Source organism: Triturus cristatus, chromosome 12 (genome assembly GCF_964204655.1).
Source record: "Triturus cristatus chromosome 12, aTriCri1.1, whole genome shotgun sequence".
NCBI classification, from domain to species: domain Eukaryota; kingdom Metazoa; phylum Chordata; class Amphibia; order Caudata; family Salamandridae; genus Triturus; species Triturus cristatus.
In genome coordinates, this window is record NC_140595.1 from 59,764,774 (window position 1) to 59,790,318 (window position 25,545).

Consider the following 25,545-nt stretch of genomic DNA (forward strand, 5'->3'; position numbering starts at 1 on the left):
CTCTCTTCCTTGGGAGCTTAATGTAGTCCTTTCTAAATTGATGGGTCCTCCCTTCAAACCCATATATAAAGCATCACTGCAGCACCTGATGTGGAAGGCCAATTTCTTAGTGGCAATTACCTCTTCTCACAGAGTTAGCGAGATCCAGGCGCTGTGTTCTAAATTACCTTATCTCATTTTCCATGGTAGCAGAGTGGTCCTGAGAACCCACCCAAGTTTTCTGCCTACAGTTGTTTCTGATTTCAATATTATTCAGTCAATTACACTCCCCACCTTTTTCTCGAACCCCACCACCTCTCCTGAGAGGGCGTTGCATTCTCTTGACTTCAAAAGCTTTAAAAAATTCTACCAGGATAAAACCATGAGCATAAGAAAATCGAACCGTCTATTTGTGAATTATGGTTCCAGGCACACTGGTCTTCCTTTCTCAAAGCAATCCATCTCTAGATGGATAGTGTTCTGCATTACCTTTTCTTACCAGTTAGCTAACAAGCAACACCCTGGTAGACCAGAGGCTCATTCCACCATAAGGAAGGCCTCCACTATGGCCCTTCTCAGAAATGTACCCATTGCAGAGATATGGAAAGCTGCTACCTGGCGATTGGTACACACCTTTGATCACCACTACTGTCCAGATTCTGATACTCAGGCAGATGCTTAGTTTGGGCAAGCCTCTTTAAGGAATCTGTTTGGGTAACTTACTGTGAGAAGTTGGCCTGATGTATGATGTCACTAGTTATAGTGTACACCTTATATCAGTCCAAATACCCTTATGGTGATTGGTTGTAAAATCAACCTTATAGACCAGCTATCCTAGTGGTAGCATGGACAAGAGCAGTCTTAGGCTAAACTCTGAATGGCATGTGAAGCCAGCTGTGATACCATATATAATCCCTTGAGTACCAAATGAAAGGACACCACAACAGATATATATATAAAATAAAGTGTATTTATTCTAAGCAAACCCTCAGCACTCTTTATGAGATTAGAGGTAAGTACAACACAGTCTTATTTATGCATACATTAAGTCACACAGGTAAGTAATACAGTTAGGCCCTAGGGGCCACGCAAACCATATACTAAGTAAGTGGTATGAGAACCACTGTCACGGAAATAGAATAGGCCTAGGCCTAGGGAATCGCTGGGGCCACACTACACTAGCGTTAGTTAGGAAGTGGGAGGCCCACGGGATTCGTGTGCAGAGTGGAAACACTCACGCGTAATGCGTAAAAGTCAATAGTAATAGTACAGTTTAGAAAACGGTAGATTTAGGACACTTCCGGAGTAGCTAGGAAGTTGAGACTTGAAAACTAGACACTAGGATAGTCACTATCCTGATGAGCACCGGAGTACCCAAGTTACCTAGCCCACAGGCTGCGGGTGCATAGGGGTGAAGATGCGTCGTTTTCGTCGTCGACTCCCATGGATGCCCGAAGAAAGATGCTGACAGGCAGTCAGTGAAGAGTGTCCGGTGGATCCCAAAGCTGGGATCAAGAAGAGAAGAAACCTGCAAGCAGAAGGGACAGAGTCAAGGTCACTAGCCAGTGACCACGTGGAACCAGGAAGGAACCAGGCGATGTCGTGAAGAGTTGCAGGTGAAGGTGAAGCTTGTCGCTGCAGCCAGGAGGACCAGGAAGCGTCGAGGACGACCAGGACCAGGAGGCGAGCTGTCCCACGAAGGCTCTTGCTGTCGGCGGCGTCGAAGTTGGACTAGGACTCACCAAGCCTTGGCAAGCGGAACCCACGAAGAACGAAGGACTTGCTTCTGGTGCAGACCAGGAAGGTCTGGGGTGCTTCTTCTTTGCAGAGAAGCAGGAGCCAGTCTGGAGGAGCCAAACCAGCGCAGAAGATTTCAGGGTGCGTCGTCACAGAGGCCACCAGCCAGCGGGCAAGCAACCGGACAGACGCGGCAAGCAGGAAAATGCTGAAGGGCCCCACGCAGGACTCGTGGAGTGTGGGGGGCTGATCTTCAGTGCAGATGGTGCTTGGGGTTGGGGCTTCTCAATCCCTGGTGCACAACTTCAAGGGTACCTCAGAAGCTGCGCTGTAAGTTACTAGCCACTTTTCCCAGGTAGCCGGTCCCACGTCGCTCGTCGCCTCCACGGATCTCAGCTCTGCTGCAGATGTGGATGAGGGTCGGAGAAGTCTGGAAGTCAAGGCTCTGGTCGGGCTCTGCAGTCGGTTCCTCGTAGAACGGTCGCAAAGCAAAGGGTAGTCTCTTGATGGTGCCTGTTTGCACAGGGTAGCCACTCCTTGGCTACAAGGGAGATTCTTCAGTCTTCTTCTTTCGTCGAATGTCGAAGGTCCAGAGTTTCTGTTCAGTTTTGCAGGTTCAGGATAATCTAAAGTCTTGAGGCCCAACTCCCACTCTTATACTAATCTGGGGGGCCGGGATACCTGCTAGGTCACGCCTTATGGGTGGGACCTGGGAGGGGGTGGTTACACCCACTTCCCTTTGTCCAGTTTCGCACCAGAGCTGGGGCTGGAGTGCCCCAGCGCCGGTTTGAACTGGACTATGCAAGGAACACCTTGTGTGCCCCAGGCATGTCTCATTCCTTTCAGCCCACCCTGCCCCAATACACTAAAGGCTGTCTGGGGAGGTGCTAGCACCTCCCCAAGCAGGAAACCTATTGTCCAGGCCTCCCTGGCTGGGATCACTCCCAGCTGCAGGAGGTCAGACTTGTGTCGTGGCAGCAGCATCCATTTTGTGATGCTGAGGCTTTGGTCAGAGGCTAACAGTTGAAGTATGATGTTAACATGTCTTTCCCTCTAGAAGGGGGGAATAATATTCTCATGTTCAGAAATGGCATGGGGGTATTATTCCCTAGTGTTAGACACCTTACACGACATGTTTTGATAAAGCCAAACCATAGTTACCATAACCGTCTAAGATTATAAGGCACTTTAAGAGTATATGGTAGGCTATATCATAGAACAGCTATAAGGACAAGGTTCCGAAAGCTGCAGACAGGCTCAGCTCATGCTAGAGCACCATCTCACATGTTACCAAGCACTCTGCCTCCAGGATTGTTAAGGCCTGCCATAGGAGTGACTGATAGGTACACAGGTGTCTATATATAAGGGTAGATATAGGCATACTATATCTAAGCAAGGGGTGATTACACGACCTTGCCCCAGCTGAGTGATCAGCCAGTTGTGTCTGATTGGAAGGCCAGACCAGGGGTGGCATAATACATGCTGCAGCCCCTGGGAGGCCTAGGGTACACCTATGCCCTGGGTACCTAGGGTACACTGTACAGGGTCCAATAAGGTGATCCTTACCAATTGGTTATTTACCTAGGGTACATGGAGTCCATTTTAAAGAGAGAGCAGACAGTCTGAGACCCTGAATGGCAGGATCTCAGGCCAACTAAGTCGAAAAACCAGCTAGACACTAGGCAAAAAGTTGGGGGTAACCATAGTCAGATATCCACCTTCCTACACAACCCCCCCCCCAAACGAAAGGAGATAAGGCTGGCCTTGACAAGGTAAGCCTCTATTGCCTAAGTGGCCATATAAGGAAGAACCAGCACTGGCATGGTTACCCCCTGTCTCATGGTCCACTAAGCAATCCCTCATCCTAAAGGTATCATAGGGTCTCCACCATAGGGAATCTCTACCTTGGGTGTGTCTTTGCAAAGTAAAAGGCTGGTGTTGAGATGGAGTACTGAAGTGAGTGTCCTCAAAGTGAGGCCTCAGCTTCCTCCAATCATCCTCCACCATGGATGCCTTTCTTTCTTTAACTGAGTTGCACTGTGCTCTCAGGGTCAGCCTCTGGCTACCTAAAGCTGGAGGCTGGGTCCCTTTTGTGGGCTTACTGGAGGGACAGGTCAGGTTTGGGGCCCTAAGGTCCCAGGTTTGCCTGTGCCCAACAGAATCCCTCTGGGGGAGGTCCCTAACTACCTGTGAAGGGGATCCCTCAGGAATGTTTTTACCCATCACCTGGCTAGGGCAACTAACCAGGCAATCCTCATTCTTTTGAAGGGGGGGTTCTTGTGGGCAGGGGCCCTCTTGGGGTCCACTGGCCTCCCTGACCTCTGCAGCCCTGGGCTGACTGAGGCAGGGTAGAGAGAGGCAGGCTACCTGCACCAGACTGGGTCCCACCTTGGAAGGGGCCACTGACATCAGAGGCTCTGCCAGGCCAGGCCTGGCTACCTCTGGGGCAGTTCCTTCACAAGGGGTGAGGTCAGATCCCTGAGGAGGCTGACCTTTTCCTAATGTCTGGGGAGAGGGAGACTTTTCTTCCTCCCCACTACTCTCTGTTTGTGTGGAGTGATCCATAGTTTCAGGCTTCACTACACCTATATCAGTCTGAGTGTGGGCTGAGACCATTACAGCCTTGCCAACCTTTTCAGGAAGGCACTCAGTTTGTGTTTGAGCTGTGACTGTCACAGCTCTGCCAATTTCTACAGGGAAGTCTGTCTGTGCCTGGGCTGTGGCTACCACTGCCCTTCCAACCTTTTCAGGGAGGAAAGCTACTTGGACAGGGGTTGTGACTGGCACAACCCCACTACCCTTTTTGGAAAGGCCTACCATTTTAGAATGGGTGTCTTGTTCAACTCCAGCCCAAGCTGAGAGTTCTAAGTCATTCCCCAGTAAGCAGTCCACAGGCAAGGTTGGAGACACTGCCACCCTTTTAGGGCCAGTGACACCTCCCCAGCTGAGACATACCTCTGCCATGGGATGACTGTTCTGTTTGCCATCAATGTTAGTTACCTGGTATGAGAAACCAGGCAAAAGCTGCTCAGAGGGAACTAGCCTATGGGCCACCATAGTGATGCTAGCTCCAGTGTCTCTGTAGGCCTCAGCTTTTCTACCATTGATGTAGGGTTCCTGTCTGTACCTACCCAAAGTGTTGGGACATGCAGTGAAGTTGGCAAACCCCATGCCACCATCACAGACAAGAGTAGCTGCTGTAGGGGAATTGGCTAAGCCAGGATCCCCCTGTGTTCCCCAAGAAAACCCAACCAAATTTGTGGGGGCACTCCCACCACCTGGGGGATTACTGCTGACAGTAATAGGTGGTGTGACAGGAGTAGTTGGAGGAACAGTTTTGTTTTTAGCCTGTGGACAACTGCTGTCAGTTTTCCAATGCCCAGGTGTTTTACACACATGGCAGTAAGGCTTTTTAACTGTGGTAGAGGAGGGAGCTTGGGACCCACCACCCTGTGTGGAGTTTTGGGGCCCTGAGGAAGGTTTCTCTTTTGCTTTATCCCCACCCTTCTCTTGAGGCTTGGTGGTATCTTTCTTTTGGTCACCACCCTGATTTTTAGGCCTAATCCTGGTCCTGACACATTTATCTGCCCTCTTTCCCAATTCTTGGGGAGAGGTCAAATCTGAGTCTACCAGGTGTTGATGGAGAAGCTGGTTCTGACAATTACTAAGGATCTGCTCCCTCATAATCAAGTTGTACAATCCTGTATAGTCCTGCACCTTGCTGCCATTTAACCAACCTTCCAAAGCCTTAGTGGCACAATCCACAAAATCAGACCAGTCCTGTGTCTGTGTCTTCTGGGTGTCTCTGAACAACAACCTATATTGCTCAGTGGTTAAGCCAAACCCATCTATCAGAGCACTCTTCAGGACTTTGTAATTGTTTGCATCCTCATCACTGACTGTGAGGAGCTTGTCTCTACCTTTGTCAGAAAAGGAGAGCCACAAGATAGCTGCCCACTGACTTTGGGGTACCTGCTGTACTTTGCAGGCCCTCTCCAAAGCAGTCATCCATTTGTGGATGTCATCCCCATTCTGATATGGGGGGACTATCTTGCTTAGGTTTCTATGGTCATAAGACCTATCCCTATCTCTAGGAATGTTGCTGCCACCAGTGGGTTCTGACCCACACAATTTTTGCTCTCTAGCCAGAGCAAGCTTCTCCTTGGCAAGGGCAATTTCTTCCCTCTGAATCCTCAGATTAGCTTCCCTCATTCTGGCTTTATGCTCCTTTCTCTCAGGTGAAGTCATTCCCCTGTGAGAGGAAGCATTAGAGATGCTAGAGATATGGGAGTGGATGGATTCCCTTGAAGGGGATCTGTCCCTCCTGTTTCTCTGTGTAAGCCTACTTGTGGGTCTGTATGGGGGGACCCCATGCAAACTCCCATGTAAACTTAGGTTAGCCTGGCTAAGTCTTCCTACTTGGCCCTGGCTGTCTACCTCTTCATCTGAAGTCTCCTCTGACTCCTCTGTGGTGGGTAGACCCTCCTCTGTGCCTAGGGCACCTGCCTGAGATGCCCTATGAGCATCATACTCCTCTAGGAGTTGTCTTAACTGAAGGAGGGTAGGGTTTGCACCCTGTTTTATTCCTCTGGAGGTACACAAGTGTCTCATCTCCTGGAATGTTAAGGTATCATATCTAGAGGGGATCTTTTGCAGACCTGATCCTCCTGAGAGAGCATCTACTTGATCTCCTCTCAGAGACATGATCTAGTGAGGGTGTGGTGTGTGCACCTACCTACACTAGTTGTATCTACTAAACCTCTCTAGTAGTTGTAGTCAGGGTGTGTTACTCCCTTCAACCTACAACTACAAAGTCCAGTAGGACTTAAGTATAATAATCTATGTTATATGTACCTAGACAATATCTGTGTGATCTTTCAATTTAGTATCTCAAAATTACAATGGTATTACAACAGCAAGCTCAGATCCCAACCGCTGCTCACCAATGTGAGAAGTTGGCCTGATGTATGATGTCACTAGTTATAGTGTACACCTTATATCAGTCCAAATACCCTTATGGTGATTGGTTGTAAAGTCAACCTTATAGACCAGCTATCCTAGTGGTAGCATGGACAAGAGCAGTCTTAGGCTAAACTCTGAATGGCATGTGAAGCCAGCTGTGATACCATATATAATCCCTTGAATACCAAATGAAAGGACACCACAACAGATATATATATAAAATAAAGTGTATTTATTCTAAGCAATCCCTCAGCACTCTTTATGAGATTAGAGGTAAGTACAACACAGTCTTATTTATGCATACATTAAGTCACACAGGTAAGTAATACAGTTAGGCCCTAGGGGCCACGCAAACCATATACTAAGTAAGTGGTATAAGAACCACTGTCACGGAAATAGAATAGGCCTAGGCCTAGGGAATCGCTGGGGCCACACTACACTAGCGTTAGTTAGGAAGTGGGAGGCCCACGGGATTCGTGTGCAGAGTGGAAACACTCACGCGTAATGAGTAAAAGTCAATAGTAATAGTACAGTTTAGAAAACGGTAGATTTAGGACACTTCCGGAGTAGCTAGGAAGTTGAGACTTGAAAACTAGACACTAGGATAGTCACTATCCTGATGAGCACCGGAGTACCCAAGTTACCTAGCCCACAGGCTGCGGGTGCATAGGGGTGAAGATGCGTCGTTTTCGTCGTCGACTCCTATGGATGCCTGAAGAAAGATGCTGACAGGCAGTCAGTGAAGAGTGTCCGGTGGATCCCAAAGCTGGGATCAAGAAGAGAAGAAACCTGCAAGCAGAAGGGACAGAGTCAAGGTCACTAGCCAGTGACCACGTGGAACCAGGAAGGAACCAGGCGATGTCGTGAAGAGTTGCAGGTGAAGGTGAAGCTTGTCGCTGCAGCCAGGAGGACCAGGAAGCGTCGAGGACGACCAGGACCAGGAGGCGAGCTGTCCCACGAAGGCTCTTGCTGTCGGCGGCGTCGAAGTTGGACTAGGACTCACCAAGCCTTGGCAAGCGGAACCCACGAAGAACGAAGGACTTGCTTCTGGTGCAGACCAGGAAGGTCTGGGGTGCTTCTTCTTTGCAGAGAAGCGGGAGCCAGTCTGGAGGAGCCAAACCAGCGCAGAAGATTTCAGGGTGCGTCGTCACAGAGGCCACTAGCCAGCGGGCAAGCAACCGGACAGACGCGGCAAGCAGGAAAATGCTGAAGGGCCCCACGCAGGACTCGTGGAGTGTGGGGGGCTGATCTTCGGTGCAGATGGTGCTTGGGGTTGGGGCTTCTCAATCCCTGGTGCACAACTTCGAGGGTACCTCAGAAGCTGCGCTGTAAGTTACTAGCCACTTTTCCCAGGTAGCCGGTCCCACGTCGCTCGTCGCCTCCACGGATCTCAGCTTTGCTGTGGATGTGGATCAGGGTCGGAGAAGTCTGGAAGTCAAGGCTCTGGTCGGGCTCTGCAGTCGGTTCCTCGTAGAACGTGGGCAAAGCAAAGGGTAGTCTCTTGATGGTGCCTGTTTGCACAGGGTAGCCACTCCTTGGCTACAAGGGAGATTCTTCAGTCTTCTTCTTTCGTCGAATGTCGAAGGTCCAGAGTTTCTGTTCAGTTTTGCAGGTTCAGGATAATCTAAAGTCTTGAGGCCCAACTCCCACTCTTATACTAATCTGGGGGGCTGGGATACCTGCTAGGTCACGCCTTATGGGTGGGACCTGGGAGGGGGTGGTTACACCCACTTCCCTTTGTCCAGTTTCGCGCCAGAGCTGGGGCTGGAGTGCCCCAGCGCCGGTTTGAACTGGACTATGCAAGGAACACCTTGTGTGCCCCAGGCATGTCTCATTCCTTTCAGCCCACCCTGCCCCAATACACTAAAGGCTGTCTGGGGAGGTGCTAGCACCTCCCCAAGCAGGAAACCTATTGTCCAGGCCTCCCTGGCTGGGATCACTCCCAGCTGCAGGAGGTCAGACTTGTGTCGTGGCAGCAGCATCCATTTTGTGATGCTGAGGCTTTGGTCAGAGGCTAACAGTTGAAGTATGATTTTAACATGTCTTTCCCTCTAGAAGGGGGGAATAATATTCTCATGTCCAGAAATGGCATGGGGGTATTATTCCCTAGTGTTAGACACCTTACACGACATGTTTTGATAAAGCCAAACCATAGTTACCATAACCGTCTAAGATTATAAGGCACTTTAAGAGTATATGGTAGGCTATATCATAGAACAGCTATAAGGACAAGGTTCCGAAAGCTGCAGACAGGCTCAGCTCATGCTAGAGCACCATCTCACATGTTACCAAGCACTCTGCCTCCAGGATTGTTAAGGCCTGCCATAGGAGTGACTGATAGGTACACATGTGTCTATATATAAGGGTAGCTATAGGCATACTATATCTAAGCAAGGGGTGATTACACGACCTTGCCCCAGCTGAGTGATCAGCCAGTTGTGTCTGATTGGAAGGCCAGACCAGGGGTGGCATAATACATGCTGCAGCCCCTGGGAGGCCTAGGGTACACCTATGCCCTGGGTACCTAGGGTACACTGTACAGGGTCCAATAAGGTGATCCTTACCAATTGGTTATGTACCTAGGGTACATGGAGTCCATTTTAAAGAGAGAGCAGACAGCCTGAGACCCTGAATGGCAGGATCTCAGGCCAACTAAGTCGAAAAACCAGCTAGACACTAGGCAAAAAGTTGGGGGTAACCATAGTCAGATATCCACCTTCCTACACTTACCCTCAGGGAGTACTAGCTATACTGTTGTTCGTCCACAGGATTCAGTGCTTATGAATATTGATGAGTATCCCCTGTAAGAGAAGGATAAGTTACTTACCTGTAATCCTAGTTCTCTTCCAGGGGTATACTCATCAAAGTCATAAGCAACCCTCCCTCCTCCCCGGACGAATACCATCTATAGTAGCATTCTGTCTCCTTACTATCACTACACAGTGTAATATGCTGTAAAAAAAGACCTGACTTAACTGTCACCTGTGGGGCATGATTGGAGCTTGGAGGTCTTAAAGGCATGGTGCCAGTTTTGGTCTGTTGTGTTCTCTCTGCAGCCTATGGGCTAATTGCCTGCTGTTACCTTGCCTTTTCCTTGAAAATAAAGGCTATGTTGAAACAGTGAAATAGTGCATGTTTCTATGTTACAGAAATGTTAAATAAATATGTATTATTTTAAATGAAAAAATCTGAAAGAAACACGTTAGTTAGATTCCTCACCTTAGAATATCCCCAGGCGTCAGGCTGGATCCGGAAAGATTTTTCGTCAGGAATACCCTTGCGCATCGCTAGGCGTCGTCTGCGGCTCCGCGTCCGTCGTCGGCGTCGTGACTGCCGGGATGACGTCGTCGGAGTACTTCGACGCCGCCCTCGCGCGCTGACATCAGTTCTTCTTTTATTCCACGCCAGTAAGCGCAGATCCGGGAAGAGCATACCCTTTTAGTCACTTTTTGACTAAACTTTTTTAACTCTTTTGGTTCCATTTCCAGTCGACCTCAACTCTGGTGCCGGTAGGGATGCCTGGATACAAACCGTACGACGACTGTCACCGCCTGATGTCGGTCACGGACCATCACCGCCGGTGTCTCTACTGCCTTGGGACCGACCATGATGCCGAGTCGTGCCTCGACTGCCGGGCCTTGACCTCGAAGGCTAGGCGGGAGCAGTCCCGCAAGCTGCTCGAGATCCGGCAGTCGGCTCCACGCCGCTCGAGGTCCCGGTCGAGGAGGAGGTCAAGGGACCGGTCGCGGAGCCGCAGTCATCACTGTTCGTCGTGGTCAAAGTCCTCGCATTCCGGTAAGTCGAGGCGCAGCAAGAAGTCGAAGAGGCGACATCGCTCTTCCGACTCTCCTCGCCGGTCGCGCGACTCGGCTGAGGGTTCGGGTGGCACCACCCGTGCGGCTGCGTGGGAGTCGCGTCCGACACCATGCCCTCCAATCCCTGGGTCTGACGCGACTCCCTCGGAGATCAGAGACTTCCTCGTGGCCATGAGGAGTCTGGCTCCACCGTCAACGCATGCCGGTGCGCCTTTGGGCCCCGCAGGCTTGACTGGGAGGCCTAGCGAGCCGGCGGCTCCGGCCCCGGCGCCATTTTCGACTTCGGTCCCGACGCCGCAGGCTCCTGCGAGATCCAGGCCTGGATCCCGGTCGACGCCGGTCGACCTTACGACCCCTCCGCCGGCGCCGACCCCTTCGGCGCCGCCTTCGGACGACGCCGTCCCCAGTTTTAGTCCTGGTCCGTACCCGGCGACGGAGCGGCGCCGTATCCGGCGCCGATGGATGACAGGGTCATCTTCCGCCCGGCTCTGATCATTCCACCTGTATACCAGGAGTTGGATGACGGGGACAACTGGGAGGAGTCTGAGGACCCTCTGGCACAGCAGTGCCAGTTATCTCAGGACTGGGTAGAAGACCTGGGGAATGCCAGTGGTCTTGACACCTCCCCTGACACTGGCTTCATCTCTCCTCCCTCTGTGGCTACCGAGGAAGGGTGCTACATATTCTGTGGTGCTGCGAAAGGCGGCCGAAGCCCTTGGGCTGGAGCTTCCTGCTGTGGCCTTGAGGACTAATCTCCTCACTGAAGTGCTTCAACCGCCAGTAAGCTCCTCGGAGCCTCTGCTGCAGTTCAATGAAGCACTGACAGAGGTTCTGATGGGCACCTGGTCCAAGCCCTCCACAGTCCCTCCTGTGGACCTGAACGTGGCCCGGCGCCAACGACCTGCACCGGGCGACTCCAGTTTTCTGTCGGTGCACCCCATGCCCGAGAGCCTGGTTATCCATGCCTCTACCTCCCAGACCCCAGACCGCCTTCCCGTCCGCTCCCCAGGATCGGGAATCTAAAAGGTTGGAACAGTTTGGGAAGAAGCTGTTCTCCTCCCTTAGTTTGGGGTTACGGTCTATCAACACCACGTGCCTTTTGGACTGTCACACCCACTCCTTGTGGGATACGGTGGTGGACGTGCTGCCTCAGTGTCCGGAGGAGGCCCGGACTCGGCTCGCCCAGGCTCTTGCCGTGGGCGGGATGCGGCACGGTATTCAATCCGATTTGGACTGGACACAACGGACTCGCTAGGCAGGGCAATTGCGACCACGGTGGCGATTCGTCGCCATGCCTGGCAGAGATCCACAAACTTCTACGGGGATGTCCAGAGCACCCTCATGGACATGCCCTTCGATGGCTGTCACCTTTTTGGCGACAAAGCGGATAGTGCGCTGGAGCGCTTTGAGGACTCCAGGGCTACAGCCAAGTCCTTGGGCCTCTCGGCCGCGTGCCTGCAAACTTCTGCTTTTCGCCCTTTTCGTGGCCAAGGAAGGGGCGCCCCCTCACGTCCGTCTAGCCACAGGCCGCAGAACCAGCCTCAACGCGGTCGTGGACGTGGATTCCGCCGAGGCGGAGCAGGGGGACAACGAGCCGGTCCGTCCACATCTGCCCCAGCAGCATCCGACTCAAAGCCCTCCTAGTCCGAGCTTTCAGGCCCATTCCACGCCAGTGGGAGGCAGAGTTCGCCATCACCTGCTCCACTGGCGTACCATCACATCAGACAGGTGGGTGCTGCAAATCGTCCGAAGGGGCTACTCCCTCCCCTTTGAGGTGACCCCTCTAGCCATGCCACCGCAGTACCACCGCATGTCGGGGGATCACTTGCAACTTCTGCAGGAGGAAGTTACGGCCCTCTTGGCCAAGGGGGCCATCAAGCGCGTTCCTGGCCCAGAAGTAGGTTGGGCTGTTATTCTCACTACTTTCTGGTTCCCAAGAAGGGAAAAGGGGGCCTATGCCCTATCTTGGACCTCAGGACCGTCAACGCCTTCCTCCGAAGGAGAAGTTCAAGATGCTCACCTTAGCTCAGGTTCTGGCTGCCCTAGACCCTGGAGACTGGATGGTAGCGTTGGACTTGCAGGACGCTTATTTCCACATCCCCGTCCTGCCGGCCCACCGGCGTTACCTGCGGTTCACGGCAGACCACGAGCACTTTCAGTTTACCGTGCTCCCCTTCGCCCTCACCAGTGCCCCTCGGGTGTTCACGAAAGTGACGGCGGTGGTCGCAGTTCATCTGCGCAGATTAAGGGTTCCAGTCATCCCCTATCTTAACGACTGGTTGTTGAAGGCGGGCTCGCCCCAAACAGTTGTCACCCACCTCCAGACTACAGCCGACCTCCTGCATGCGCTGGGGTTCTCCATCAACGTGCCGAAGTTGCATCTGAGTTCCTCCTGAAGCTCCTCTTCATCGGAGCGGTTCTGGACTCGACGCAGTTCCGGGTCTATCCTCCGGAACTGCGGGTTCGGGATATTCAGGCTCTGATTCCGATCTTTCGGCCTTTATCCCGGGTTTCGGTCAGGTTGGTGCTGCGGCTTCTGGGTCTGATGGCCTCCTGCATCCTGCTGGTACATCACGCCAGGTGGCGGATGCGGGCTCTGCAGTGGGACCTGAAGTTTCAGTGGGCCCAGCATCGGGGCAACCTGTCCGACCATGTCTTGATCTCATAGGGCATTGCACGACAGTTGCAGTGGTGGCTCACGGACCGCGATTGGGTCAGTGGCAGATCCCTCTCCCTTCCCCAACCGGAGCACACAGTAGTGACGGATGCGTCCCTCCTGGGATGGGGGGGGGCCACATGGGAGAGGCGGAGATCAGAGGCCTCTGGTCTCCGGCGGAGTCCCGGCACCATATCAACCTATTGGAGCTGCGGGCGATCCGGCTTGCACTGAAGGCATTCCTTCCCTCTGTTCGGGGAAGTGTAGTGCAGGTGTTCACGGACAACACCACCGCCGTGTGGTATTACAACAAACAGGGCGGGTGGGGTTGGGGACCCTTTGTCAGGAAGCTCTGTGCCTCTGGACATGGCTGGAATATCAGGGCATCACCCTGGTGGTTCAACACCTGGCGGGCTGTCTGAACGCCAGGGCAGACAAACTCAGCCGCCGGTGCATGATGGATCACGTATGCCGTCTGAACTCGGACGTGGCGCTAGGCCTCTTTCGGCAGTGGGGAGAGCCTTGGTTAGATCTATTCGCCACTGAAGAGAACACGCAATGTCAGCAGTTCTGCACGTTGGAATTTCCAAGGCAGCACTCGCTCGGAGACGCTTTTCGTCGCGAGTGGAGTTGCGGTCTGTTGTACGCCTTTCCGCCTAACCACTTCTGCCCAGAGTGCTGAAGAAGATCAGGCGTGACCGGGCCCAAGTAATCCTTGTGGCTCCGGATTGGGCTCGAAGATACTGATATCCCGAGCTACTCAGTCTATCGATCGATCCCCCGATTTGACTGCCTCTTCAGGAGGACCTTCTGTCGCAGCAGCAGGGGACGGTCCTCCACCCGAACCTGTTCAGCCTCCACCTCCATGCGTGGAGATTGAGCGGCGGCAGTTGATGCCATTTGACTTGCCTCCTGAAGTCTGTAATGTTTTTCTGGCAGCCAGGCGTCCCTCCACAAAATCGGTATATGCCTGCAGATGGAACAAATTTGTGGCATGGTGCACAGCAAAGGCTGTGGATCCCCTTTCCGCCCCTCTTTCTGAGGTTCTCCTCTTTCTTCTTTCCCTGGCCCAGCAGGGCTCTGCTCTGGGCACCCTCAAGGGATACCTTTCGGCTATTTCTGCTTTCTTACGGCTTCCTGATCAGCCTTCTCTTCCCCTGTTGTTTCTCGATTCTTTAAGGGCATTACTCACATGTTTCCTCCTGTCCCTTTCGAAATGCCTCAGTGGGATTTGAATCTAGTGTTGACCTTTCTGATGTGCGCTCCCTTTGAGCTACTTCATAATTGTCCCCTTCGTCTTCTGACTCTTAAGACTGCTTTCCTGGTTGCCATCACCTCTGCTAGAAGGGTGAGTGAGCTCCAAGCTCTATCTTCTAAGCCTCCTTTCCGTTCTGTCCATCCGGACAAAGTTGTTCTCAGGACTCGTCCTTCCTTTCTCCCTAAGGTGGTAACTGCCTTTCACATCGGCCAGTCTGTTACACTGCCCACCTTCTTTCCGCCTCCGCATCCCTCGAAAGAGGAAGAGAGGCTCCACGGTCTGGACCCAAAACGGGCGCTGTCCTTCTATCTGGACCGCACCAAACAGTTCCAGGTGGACGACCAACTCTATGTTGGCTACGTGGGCACTAAGAAGGGGCGGGCGGTGCACAAGCGAACCATCTCTCGTGGGTCGTTTTGTGTATCAAAGGCCTGTTATTCCTTAGCTAAAAAAGAACCCCCTGTGGGGCTGAGGGCCCATTCCACTCGGGCCACAGCGGTGACCACTGCCCTGGGCCGGGGAGTAGCCTTGCAGGACATTTGTCAGGCAGCAACGTGGGACTAGCTGCACACGTTTGCCAAACATTATTGCCTGGACAGCCAAGTCCGGAGAGACGGCTTCTTTGGCCGTTCCGTTCTCCAGGTCTTCCTGGTGTGATCTTGGTTCGCAGACCCACCCCGGGGTTGGTATTGCTGGGGTATCTATTCTAAGGTGAGGAATCTATCTAACGTGTTTCTTTCAGATGAACAAGTTACTTACCTTCGGTAACGATATATCTGTAAGAAACATTAGTTAGTTAGATTCCTCACCGCCCCACCCATCCTCTCCGTTCTGTGAACCGATATCTAGGGTTAAGGTCATCTCTTTCAGGGCCCTAGATTCTTGGCACCAGTGTCGGTCTCTTGCATGGCTCTACGTTCCTGGCACGGAAAGCTATGTACAAGAACTGACGTCTGCGCACGAGGGCGGCGTCTAAGTACTCCGATGACGTCATCCTGGCGTTCACGACGCCGAAGACGACGCCTAGCGACGCGCAAGGGTATTGCTGACGAAAAATCTTTCCGGATTCAGCCTGACGCCTGGGGATATTCTAAGGTGATGAATCTAACTAACTAATGTTTCTTACAGATATGTCGTTACCGAAGGTAAGTAACTTGTTCTACAATGCAATGTTGGCAATTTAGCCTATTTGGTGGGTTAGGCTGCATGTGTTTGTATGTATGTATATATATATATATATATACACACACACACACACACACACACGTTTGACCGTAATGCGTACTCGACTTGGGTTGAACATACATTAATATATATGTATTTTTGTATAAACTCCTGGGTCCCAGTGCGGGGGCAGGACTACTCAGTGCTTATGACTTTGAAGAGTATACCTCTGGAAGAGAACAAGGATTACAGGTAAGTAACTTATGCTTCTCTACAACTGTATCTGAATAAGAGACTACTCCATTCTTTTTACATGGTTGGTGGAGTGTGGGTTCTCAATAATTCGCTATGTGGGGAGAGTTTTGTTGTGCGTGTCTTCTGGAGTGTGCGAAAAACGAGTCGACCCGAACAGAAATATGTAAGTGATAATGTAGCATTTCATGTATTCTTACTATATTGAGGTGGATGGGCACGGCAGGCAGCTTCCTCAGCAACTTCTGTTCCAAAGAGGCCGAATTCAGGTACACACCAAGTTATTTCTTTAAGAGGGTGGATAATTTTGTAAGGTGTGGCAAGTACTTGGAACAAGGGCTGGTGCGCCTGTACGGAATGGCCAGTTTCATAAGAGGGTGGCATCCATCAAAGGTAGCTGGGCTGTCAGTCGCAAGTTAGGGCTCTGAGTGGCATGTGCTAGACTCTGCCATATGCCATGTTCCTCTACAGACCAGAGTGACTTTGGGTGGAGGAGACTGGTTATATGTTGGCATGAATGAATAATACGCATTTGGACTATGCTGAGTTGTCTATAGTTACTTTTTGTTAGATGTTCCCCTGATGTGCTGCTGTGTGCTCTCTCTTCTCTAGATTCCAGCACCAATGCCTTCAGCAAGCTGTACATCTGGTTGGTAATCCTCCTTGCCGTCGCCATCTGCGTGCTTCCCTCCCTCTTTGCACGTTTTGTGGTCAGACTCACCAGCTCCGGCATCAAAAGCAAGGTACCTTATTCCAAAGCTCATACCTTTTCTTAATCTTATTAATTCTAATTTATAATCTACGCCTTTTAATATTTTTCAATGTCAAGAAAAGGCAAGGGAACCGGCCTATGGGAACAATTACCCATTACAAAGTAAAAGGTTATATATAAATATATACTCAAAAATATTGGATTCTTCAAGGACTAGCACAGGGGCCTCTGTTGCTGAATCTATTTTATATGTTCAACATTTACTGAGATTACCTTGCAAAGAATAGCATACTACTTAGGTTGAGAGCCAAAAAGAGTAGCCTACAGCTTAAGTTGGTAGCCAAAGAGAGAAGCATACGTTTTAAGTCAATAGCCAAAAAGAGTAGCATGCAGCTTAAGTCGGCAGCCAAAGAGAGACGCATACGTCTTAAATCAATAGCCAAAAAGAGCAGCATACAGCTTTAGTCGGTAGCCAAAGAGAGAAGCATACGTCTTAAGTCAATGGCCAAAAAGAGCAGCATACAGCTTTAGTCGGTAGCCAAAGAGAGAAGCATACGTCTTAAGTCAATAGCCAAAAAGAGTAGCATATAGCTTAAGTCGGTATCCAAAGAGAGAAGCATAAGTCTTAAATCAATAGCCAAAAAGAGCAGCATACAGCTTACGTCGATAGACAAAAAGAGCACCATACAGATTACGTCGATAGACAAAAAGAGCACCCTACAGCTTACATCGATAGACAAAAAGAGCACCATACAGCTTACCTCGATGAACAAAAAGAACAGCATACAGCTTACATCGATAGACAAAAAGAGTATGTTGGAAAGTGGGTTATTGGTAGGGGCAAATGTAGGTCTGCCACTGGCAATAAGGCCACTAACACATGATAGGACTCAGCATAGGTTTTAGCAAATTATTCCTATGCACAACCCTTGGTAGCGTGGCTGCGAGCAGACAGGCTTAACTTCAAAGACAGGTATGTAAAGCATTTCAAAACACAATTTCAGTAAATAATTAAGACACAACACATAATAGAAATCCAACACCAATATATAAAAGTAGGAAATATGTTTATCTTTCAAATGACACCAAAACGACAAAAATCCCATGTAGGGAACCGGAGATATGAATTTTCAAAGATTTAATAAAATATAGCCCTTAGAAGATTATAGCACCATATTGTGATACTTGCTCGCTATAGACCGGGGCAAAGTCAAAGTTTCAGGCCGACCGCAATGGAGCCCTGGGCAGCTACAGCTTGCGGCAGGTCCTGGTCTCAGTTTCTACCTTCACACTTAGAAACTTTTCTGGAGCTTTTCTCCTCGAGGCTCCTCGAAACTCCCAGCCAGTCCCGATTCGGTGAGGGTTCTACGAATTGACTTGTGACGAGGTCCCGGTCAACTTCCCTGGAGCGGACGTAGAAAATTTTCCATTAACGTTTCAGTGGGGCAACCCAGGAATCCAGGCCGACACGCGATGGAAGGCAGGCGGCTTGGCTCTTGTGGTTGCTCCCGGTCACCTTTTCTACGAGCGCACTTAGAAACTTTTCTGGAGCTTTTTCTCACGAGGTCTCTCGATGCTCCTCATGTAGCCAGATCCAGTGAGGGTTCGCCGGCTTCAGTTTTCTTCTAGACCCGGTCAAACTCTGAAAGTTGGACCCATGGAGCTTTTAGCGGGACGAACCTGGTTGGCTTGGCCGGCTTGCGGTTGAAGGCAGGCAGCCTGGCTGGCCAGGTTGAGTTGGTCCCTTAATGGTGCTTTTTTTTCAAAGTTGCTCTAAAGTTCTCCAAACTTCTTGAACTTCTTCCTGAAGTTCCTCAAGGGGTCCCAAAGTGTTTCAAACTCACTCCAAGGGTCTGGAAGCTCCAAGATGGTTCTTTAAAGTTGAGGAATTCAGTTCCCACAATCCAATGGTACGAAACCCTTACAAATCCACTGATGGTTCTCCAAGCTATAGATTTAGTTGGTGATGTTCCGGATGAACTCTTTTAACCTGTAGCTTTCAGGGATTCCACTCTTTAGTTCTATTTCAGCAAGGTAATCCACAGGGTTGTAGTTTTCAGATGGCGGCGATTGAAATGTAGCTGCGCGGCTGAGCTGTGAGTGCCCCGATACGGACAGCGGTTGCCCCGGAGGTGGAAGCGGGTGGTCGCCTGGGCGAGCAGTGCCCTGTAGTGCCGATCGGTAAGGATTCGGGGAGCCGGCGCGGGACTGCTCCGTCACTCTGAGAGCGGGCGGACCCCGGCCTGCAAGGTGGCATCGGAGTCCGGGGTGGTGCCGTCGCTGGGCCGCGAGGGGCCTGGAATTGCTGTGGGGCTCCCGGAGTGAGCGCCGAACGGAGAATCGCTAGGAGCTTGAAGATGGCACGGAGGGGACACTGCCCTGACGACGCATGCCTGCACACAATGGCGGCGCCTGTGGGGATGCTGCACAGCTGAAGCGGCACCTTGCCACGTACAGGCATTGTTCCGGGAATCAGAATTAAAGCGGAGCCACCTATAGCGGCGCTCTGTGGTGCCGATCGGCTGGCGCTATATTGAGCAGGGGGCCGACGCCGGACTGATCTGCTGCTTTGGAGGTGAGTGATTCTGCCGTGCATCACAGCATTGTGGGCCTGATAGGCACAGTGGCGGACCCACTGGAGGCCTGGGACAGCCGAGAGATCATCAGACCGAGCGGTGAGTCAGGAGCAGGTCGCCTTGAGAAGAGGGCCCAGCAGTGGTGCAGCAGATGGCCGGAGTAGTAGAATGAAGATGCTTGGGCACTGCCCGTCTGTTGGTTTTGAGGGACACTGAGAGACATATACAGATGACCATGTCGTTCCTGGAGCACTTTGAGGGGTAGCTGGACGGGCTGGCGCCCGCTGCGCTGGGCCCTATGGTTGTGCGGCTCGACAGGGGTGGACCCGAGTGGGAGAGCAGACGCGGGACGGCGCAGTGGAGGGAAGAGGTAACCCGCGGCATTGTGGTGCTGGTGTGGAGGCCTAAAGAGCACGCATGGAGAGTACTGCTGGAGAGGCCTTGGAGCACCGTGAGGAGTGGCTGAGCAGCTTAGTTTTCCCCGAACTGGAGACCCACTGCTAATAGTTGGAGAGCGGACCTCTGACTGTGAGCCACTGTCGTGGGTGACCCCCTTTGGCATGATCCCCCGTCGAGGGCCCAATAATGACCACAGGGGGTGAAGAACGGACCGAGTAATCCCCTGATCTCGGGTTACTCAAAAGGCGAAGACCCGGGGGTGATCAACCCTAACAGAAGGCACGGACATTGAACTCAGGGGGCGTGACGCCACCTGCTGTGGCTGGCGCATGGAGGTCGGAGGCTGGGCGACACCAGTGAGCGAGTGGGGCCAGCGCTATGTGAAACCGGGGGGAGAGCGGAGCAGATCGCGACCAGCATGGGCAAACCCAAGGGCCGGGGAGCGGGTGCACCCCTGGAACAGGACGATGAACCTGCATCTCAGTCCCAGCCGCCCCCGATGAACGGATGCAAGCGCAATTTCAACAAATACTTGAGGCAATAGCAGACACTAAAGCAACGCTCCACCAAGACATGAGCTCGGTGGCTGTAGGGCTTGATCTACAACAATATGAACATAAGAAATTGTCAGAGAAGGTAAAGAAGAATGAAACTGCCATCGTGGAATAGGCACATACACAACTCGAAGTGACACAGCAGCTGAAGGCTTTGACGGACAGAGTAAATGTGCTTGAACGCAGAGCCGAGGACGCGGAGGGGCGCAATCGCAGGAACAATGTCCGAGTGGTGGGTTTGCATGAGGGGGCAGAAGGAGACGACATGGTGGCCTTTCTGGGGGATTGGTTTTGAACAGTCATAGCCCCGGAGGGTCTCACGGCCTTTTATACACTTGAAAGAGCACACAGAGTGCCGGCTAAGCCGCAGGCTCCTTGAAGACTGCCGTGACCGGTGGTGGCTCGCCTTCTGCATTTTCGGGACCGGGATTTGCTCCTACAGAAAGCACGAATGGGGTGGCCCTTTGCTGTAGACAATGCCAAGGTCATGTTGTTTCCCGACTACACGTTGGAGGTGCAGCGCAAACGGGCCTCCTACTTGGCAGCGAAAAAGGCGCTTCAAGATGAGGGCCTTCAGTACTCTTTGATGTTCCCAGCGCGGCTGCGCATAATCCATGATGGCACCAAGCATTACATGGACTCTCTGGGTGAGGCATGGGACTGGCTGGAGTCCTAGAGAAAGGAGGCACAGAGAGGTGAGAATCCAGAGGGAATACGGGCTGGGAACAGTGGACTGAGGGGCCCGCGCAGACGGCCACGCAATAGGACCTGGAAGAAGCCCACGGACTCACAGATGGCACGGGAGAGAGCGGAAGCCCTGCAGGGAGTGGTGGCACTGGCGCAAGATCGAGCTGTTGTGTCGACTGAAGGAGCAGGGACAACCGGGAACTCAGCGGGTACTGGCTCGGACACTTCAATGAGTAGCGGGGGACGTATGCCAGAGTTGACACCACAGACGGCGGATGGCTTCATTGGATGAGAAGATGGACTGTCGAGAATGAACTGTAAAACCTTGTTTGTTTATTGACCATAAGGGGTTGCTGAGATTGGGCTGGGGAGGCTTTTTTTTGCGAGGGGTCTGTGGCGCATGGAGGGCAGGGATCCAAGCCAGCTGCGTGCTCCAGCTCCTCTGTAGCTGACAGAGGAATTTGTGTGTTTCTTTTTGGGGTTTGGATGGATACCAGTTTCAGAGTAGCTGTACTTGGGTGGGGGAGTTGGGAATGTTCTTTAGTTTCGTGGAGGGTTGGGGCCAGGCATGTCATCACATTTGCTTCTAGTACTGATTGTTTTGTATGGCGGGGATGGGATCGACCAATAACTTGAAGTGTTTATCATGGAATGTGCGGGTTATGCACTCTATGTGGCGCCGTCAGAAGCTGCATGCCTACCTGGTGTGGAGAGGAGTGCACATAGCGTTCTTACAGGAAACACACCTACAGGCGCAGGAGGGTGCAGCATTACAGCGAAGGTGGCAAGGTCAATTGTTTTACACAACCTACTCTGCTTTTGCCCGAGGGGTGTTAATTTGGGTCAGAGCGGGGGTGCCCTTTCTATGCAGGGAGAAGCTTATAGACCCAGAAGGGCGGTATGTAATTGGTCCTCGGGAAACTGGATGGGCGAGATATAGCACTAGGGAGCATTTATGCGCCTAACACGGAACAGCTGTAATTTCTCTCGCATTTATCTGGGAAACTGGCTCCTTATCTCACAGGTTCGGTGTTATTGGGGGGGGGGGGGACTTTAACTGCGTCTCAGACATTTTATTGGATCGCTCACGCCCCCGCTATCCACTGCCCCCACACACAAGATTGCAGAGGTGAGGCGTAATTGGCAGCAAAAGTGAGACTTAGTGGACACTTGGAGGGCTCAACACACGGAGGAAGGCGGTTATTCATATTTTTCTGCCCTACATGACCTTCATGTGTGGTTGGATGCGTTATTATGTACACCGGACATACATGCAGGAGTGCAGGGGAGTAAATATTTGGCTAGGACTCTTTCTGACCTTAACCCTGTCTTGCTTTGGATGCAGTGGTCGCCAGTCCGGGCTAGGATACCGACCTGGCGCCTGCGCCCTGAGGCGTTGGAGGACCAGGTATACCGCGAGGTTGTGGGAGAAGCTATCACGCAATGTTTTGAGGATAACTGAGGAACTGCTTTTTCGCCCCTCGTGGAATGCGATGCCTTTAAGGTGGTGATCCGGGGCCGCTGTATTGCTGATACAGTTGGGGTGAGGAAGGTACTGTTAACAGAAGTAACAGAAGTGGAACGGCGGCTGAGAGAGGTGAAAAGGGACCGGCCTGGGAGACCTGACAAACAAGCAGAGCTGCTGGAGGCAAAAGAAGGGGTAGCAGGACAGGTAGAGCGCTTGCGCTGCTTTGACTATAAAGCTTATCTTGCCCGGACCCATGTGGAGGGGGACAAATCGGAATCATTGTTGGCATGGTTAGCTAGCCCGTCACGCAGAGGGACACCGATATTAGAGACCAGGGATGATAAGGGGGAAGCCTGTTTTACTCAAGAGGGCATCAACAGGTTGTCCTATGAGTTTTGGGCGATGAGCAGGCGGAGGTATTGGGAGGAGATATTGAATTGAGAGAGGTGCGGGCGGCAATTTAACACATGGCACGGAACAAGACACCGGGGTCAGACGGCCTCTCGATTGAATTTTATCTAACCTACTGTGAACTCCTAGCTCCGCACTTAGTGGCATTATATAACGAGGCCAGATGCCTGGGCCACCTCCCGACCTCCACGAGGGAAGCGGTTATTATCCCGCTACTTAAGCCAGGAAAGCCAGTGTGGGATAGAGCAGCGTATCGCCCGCTCTCCATGCTTAACACGAATTACAAGATACTAAGTCTCATTTTGGCCACTCGGCTATTGCCACACATGCCGACCTTGATTCATCGTGACCAAGCTGGCTTTTTTCCGGCCTGAAAAACGGGCTTAAATATCCGGCGCTTACTGCCAGTGCTTGAATCGGACACTTATGCGAAAGATACTGCCGCAGTGTTTGCCGTTGATATAGAAAAGGCATTCGATAGTTTAGAATGGCCGTATCTGTTCCATGTCATGGCGGGCTTCGGATTGGGAGACGCGTTTACCGCATGGACGGCGTTATTGTATCAGTCATCCACGGCACGAGTTAGGACGGGCGGGGTGATATCTGAGGCGTGCGAAGTGAGCCGGGGTACGAGGCAGGGATGCCCGTTGTCCCCGTTCCTATTCGCATTGGCTATGGAACCTTGGTCAGCGAAGGCTAGAACTGGGGGGTATTATCGGCGCCTACAAGTGAGGGACCAGACCCACCATATTGCCTTGTATGCGGATGATTTACTCATATTTCTGGTGGATACGGAGCGTGCACTAGAGGGGGCAAAGGCACTACTGCATGAACTAGAAGAGGTATCTGGCCTCAGAGTTAACTGGTCCAAGTCTTGTCTATTCCCGACAGACAATAGCAGAGGGGACTTGCAGAGTGGCAGGAGTGCGATGGGAAAAAGGATGCCTGGCGTACCTGGGGGTTTAGATTTATCATGAAAGGGCGGAATTATTAGAGGGGAATGTGCTTAGAGCGATAAGAGGGCTGATGAGCAGTTTTGAGTTTTGGAGCACGCTGCCACTATTGGTGGCGGGCCGAGTGGCTTTACTTAAAATGGTGGCTGTCCCCCGTTTGCTTTATTATTTTACGACCCTACCGGTCTGGATACCGGCGGACGTGTTCTATCAACTTACATCAATGATCACCGGCTTTTTATGGGGTACTGGGAGGCGCCGGGTAGCCCTATCCGGATTTCGAAACTTATTATTTGGCTGCGCAATTACAGTGGCTGACACAGCTTGTGATGGCGAGGTTGAGGGGCCCGGAGCAGGAAATAGGATGAGTGCCTGAGCTGAAGTTGCTATCACAAATCCTTTTGGACCTTCCCATTCAGCTGGGGGACCTGCCTGAGGACATTAAGACAGTCAGGCAGTGCTGGAGGAGGAGAGTTAAACGAGCGGGTATGGCGTTGCCATATGCTCCCGATATACCACTTGCCGTGTGTGAGGTGCTCCCGCACGGGGGCTCATGGCGGGATCTGAGCGACTGGGAGGAGAAAGGGTTGGCTACCATTGGGGACCTCTACGAGGACGGGTCTATGCTGCCCTTCCATGTGTTGCAGGAGCGGTTTGAGTTACGAGGGGGAGACTTTTTGTTACACGCTGCAAAACGGCGGCTATTCGGGTGCACTGGAAGGAGGGCTACACTGAGCCTTGGACCTCTTTGGGTTGTCAATATGTTGTGACTGCTGCAGGGAAATATAATGTAATTGCAACAGTATCTCAGTAGGAGTTATTAAATTATTTGTAGTCGTATGTACAAGACATTACAAACACACAGAGAGAAAAAAGAGGCTGCAAGAGTTTTTTGATGAATGTGCCCGTAGGCGTCATGTATTAAGGGAAGATTAACAAATTATAACAGCACTATACGGTCGACCTGTTCCCATCAGCTCCAAATCCTTTTGGGGCTCTTTGATCTTTTTGGTTCCCGAAAATTACTCCTTGAGAACTTTTAAATGAATAATTGAAACTATTGCTTGGAACCTTGAATTTGTATATACTTTGTATTTACTGTGTTGCGCCCCTTGCTATGGTTTTATACACGTTGTCACTTGCGCCGTCACACTTATGTCACGAGCACATTGTACACTTTTTCCCTTAGGGTTGTTTTGGTAATTGGACCGTATAGTGCTGTTATAATTTGTTAATCTTCCCTTAATACATGACGCCTACGGGCACATTAATCAAAAAACTCTTGCAGCCTCTTTTTTCTCTCTGTGTGTTTGTAATGTCTTGTACATACGACTACAAATAATTTAATAACTCCTACTGAGATACTGTTGCAATTACATTGTTATCACCCTGATCTCAGTTGGGTCTACGGGTTACACTCCTGTGGTTTTTTCTATGCAGGGAAATATAAGGCAGTCACATGCCTCTATAAACGATTGACCCTGGAGAAGTTGGCCCCCTTGGTAGGACTTAAGCACAAATGGGATGTGGGAGCTGAGATACCAGATAGGGCTTGGGCGGATATAATAGCGCGGGCGTGGAAGAGCACTAGAAACGCTAGGTTTCAGTTGGTCCATTTCTATATTCTGTACAGGGCTTATCTCACCCAGGCGAAGATGAAAGCATATTTTCATAAAGAGACAAGACCTAGAGCAACACCACGAAGGTTCATAACAATAAGGAAAACGGAAGCACTTACAGCCAATACGGTGGGTAGGCGGGGATAGGGTCATGCGCATGCACAAGTCCACAATATTGGGTCACGAATCTACCTCAGCTTTTATGATGTTTACAGACTAATGTCAGTAAGGTGCAGTTCTAGAAGCGACATGCCTGGAGGGGGAGGTGAGGGAGGGGAGAGGGTAGTTAGGAATGTTATTGGGTTAACTTGAGACAGTATGGATATGATGAGCATATAAAGTA

The 25,545-nt window shown here is 51.5% G+C and overlaps 1 protein-coding gene across 2 annotated transcripts in view; it reads left to right on the forward strand.

Moving 5' to 3' along the window:
* LOC146772463 (phospholipid-transporting ATPase IK-like) overlaps nucleotides 1–25,545 on the forward strand; it is a 520,789-nt gene that overhangs the window by 473,480 nt on the left and 21,764 nt on the right. For both annotated transcript variants that reach the window (XM_085638338.1, XM_085638339.1), the window contains one exon: nucleotides 16,436–16,566. In XM_085638338.1, coding sequence (XP_085494464.1) covers nucleotides 16,436–16,566 — 131 coding nt within the window. The remainder of the gene's footprint in view (nucleotides 1–16,435; nucleotides 16,567–25,545) is intronic.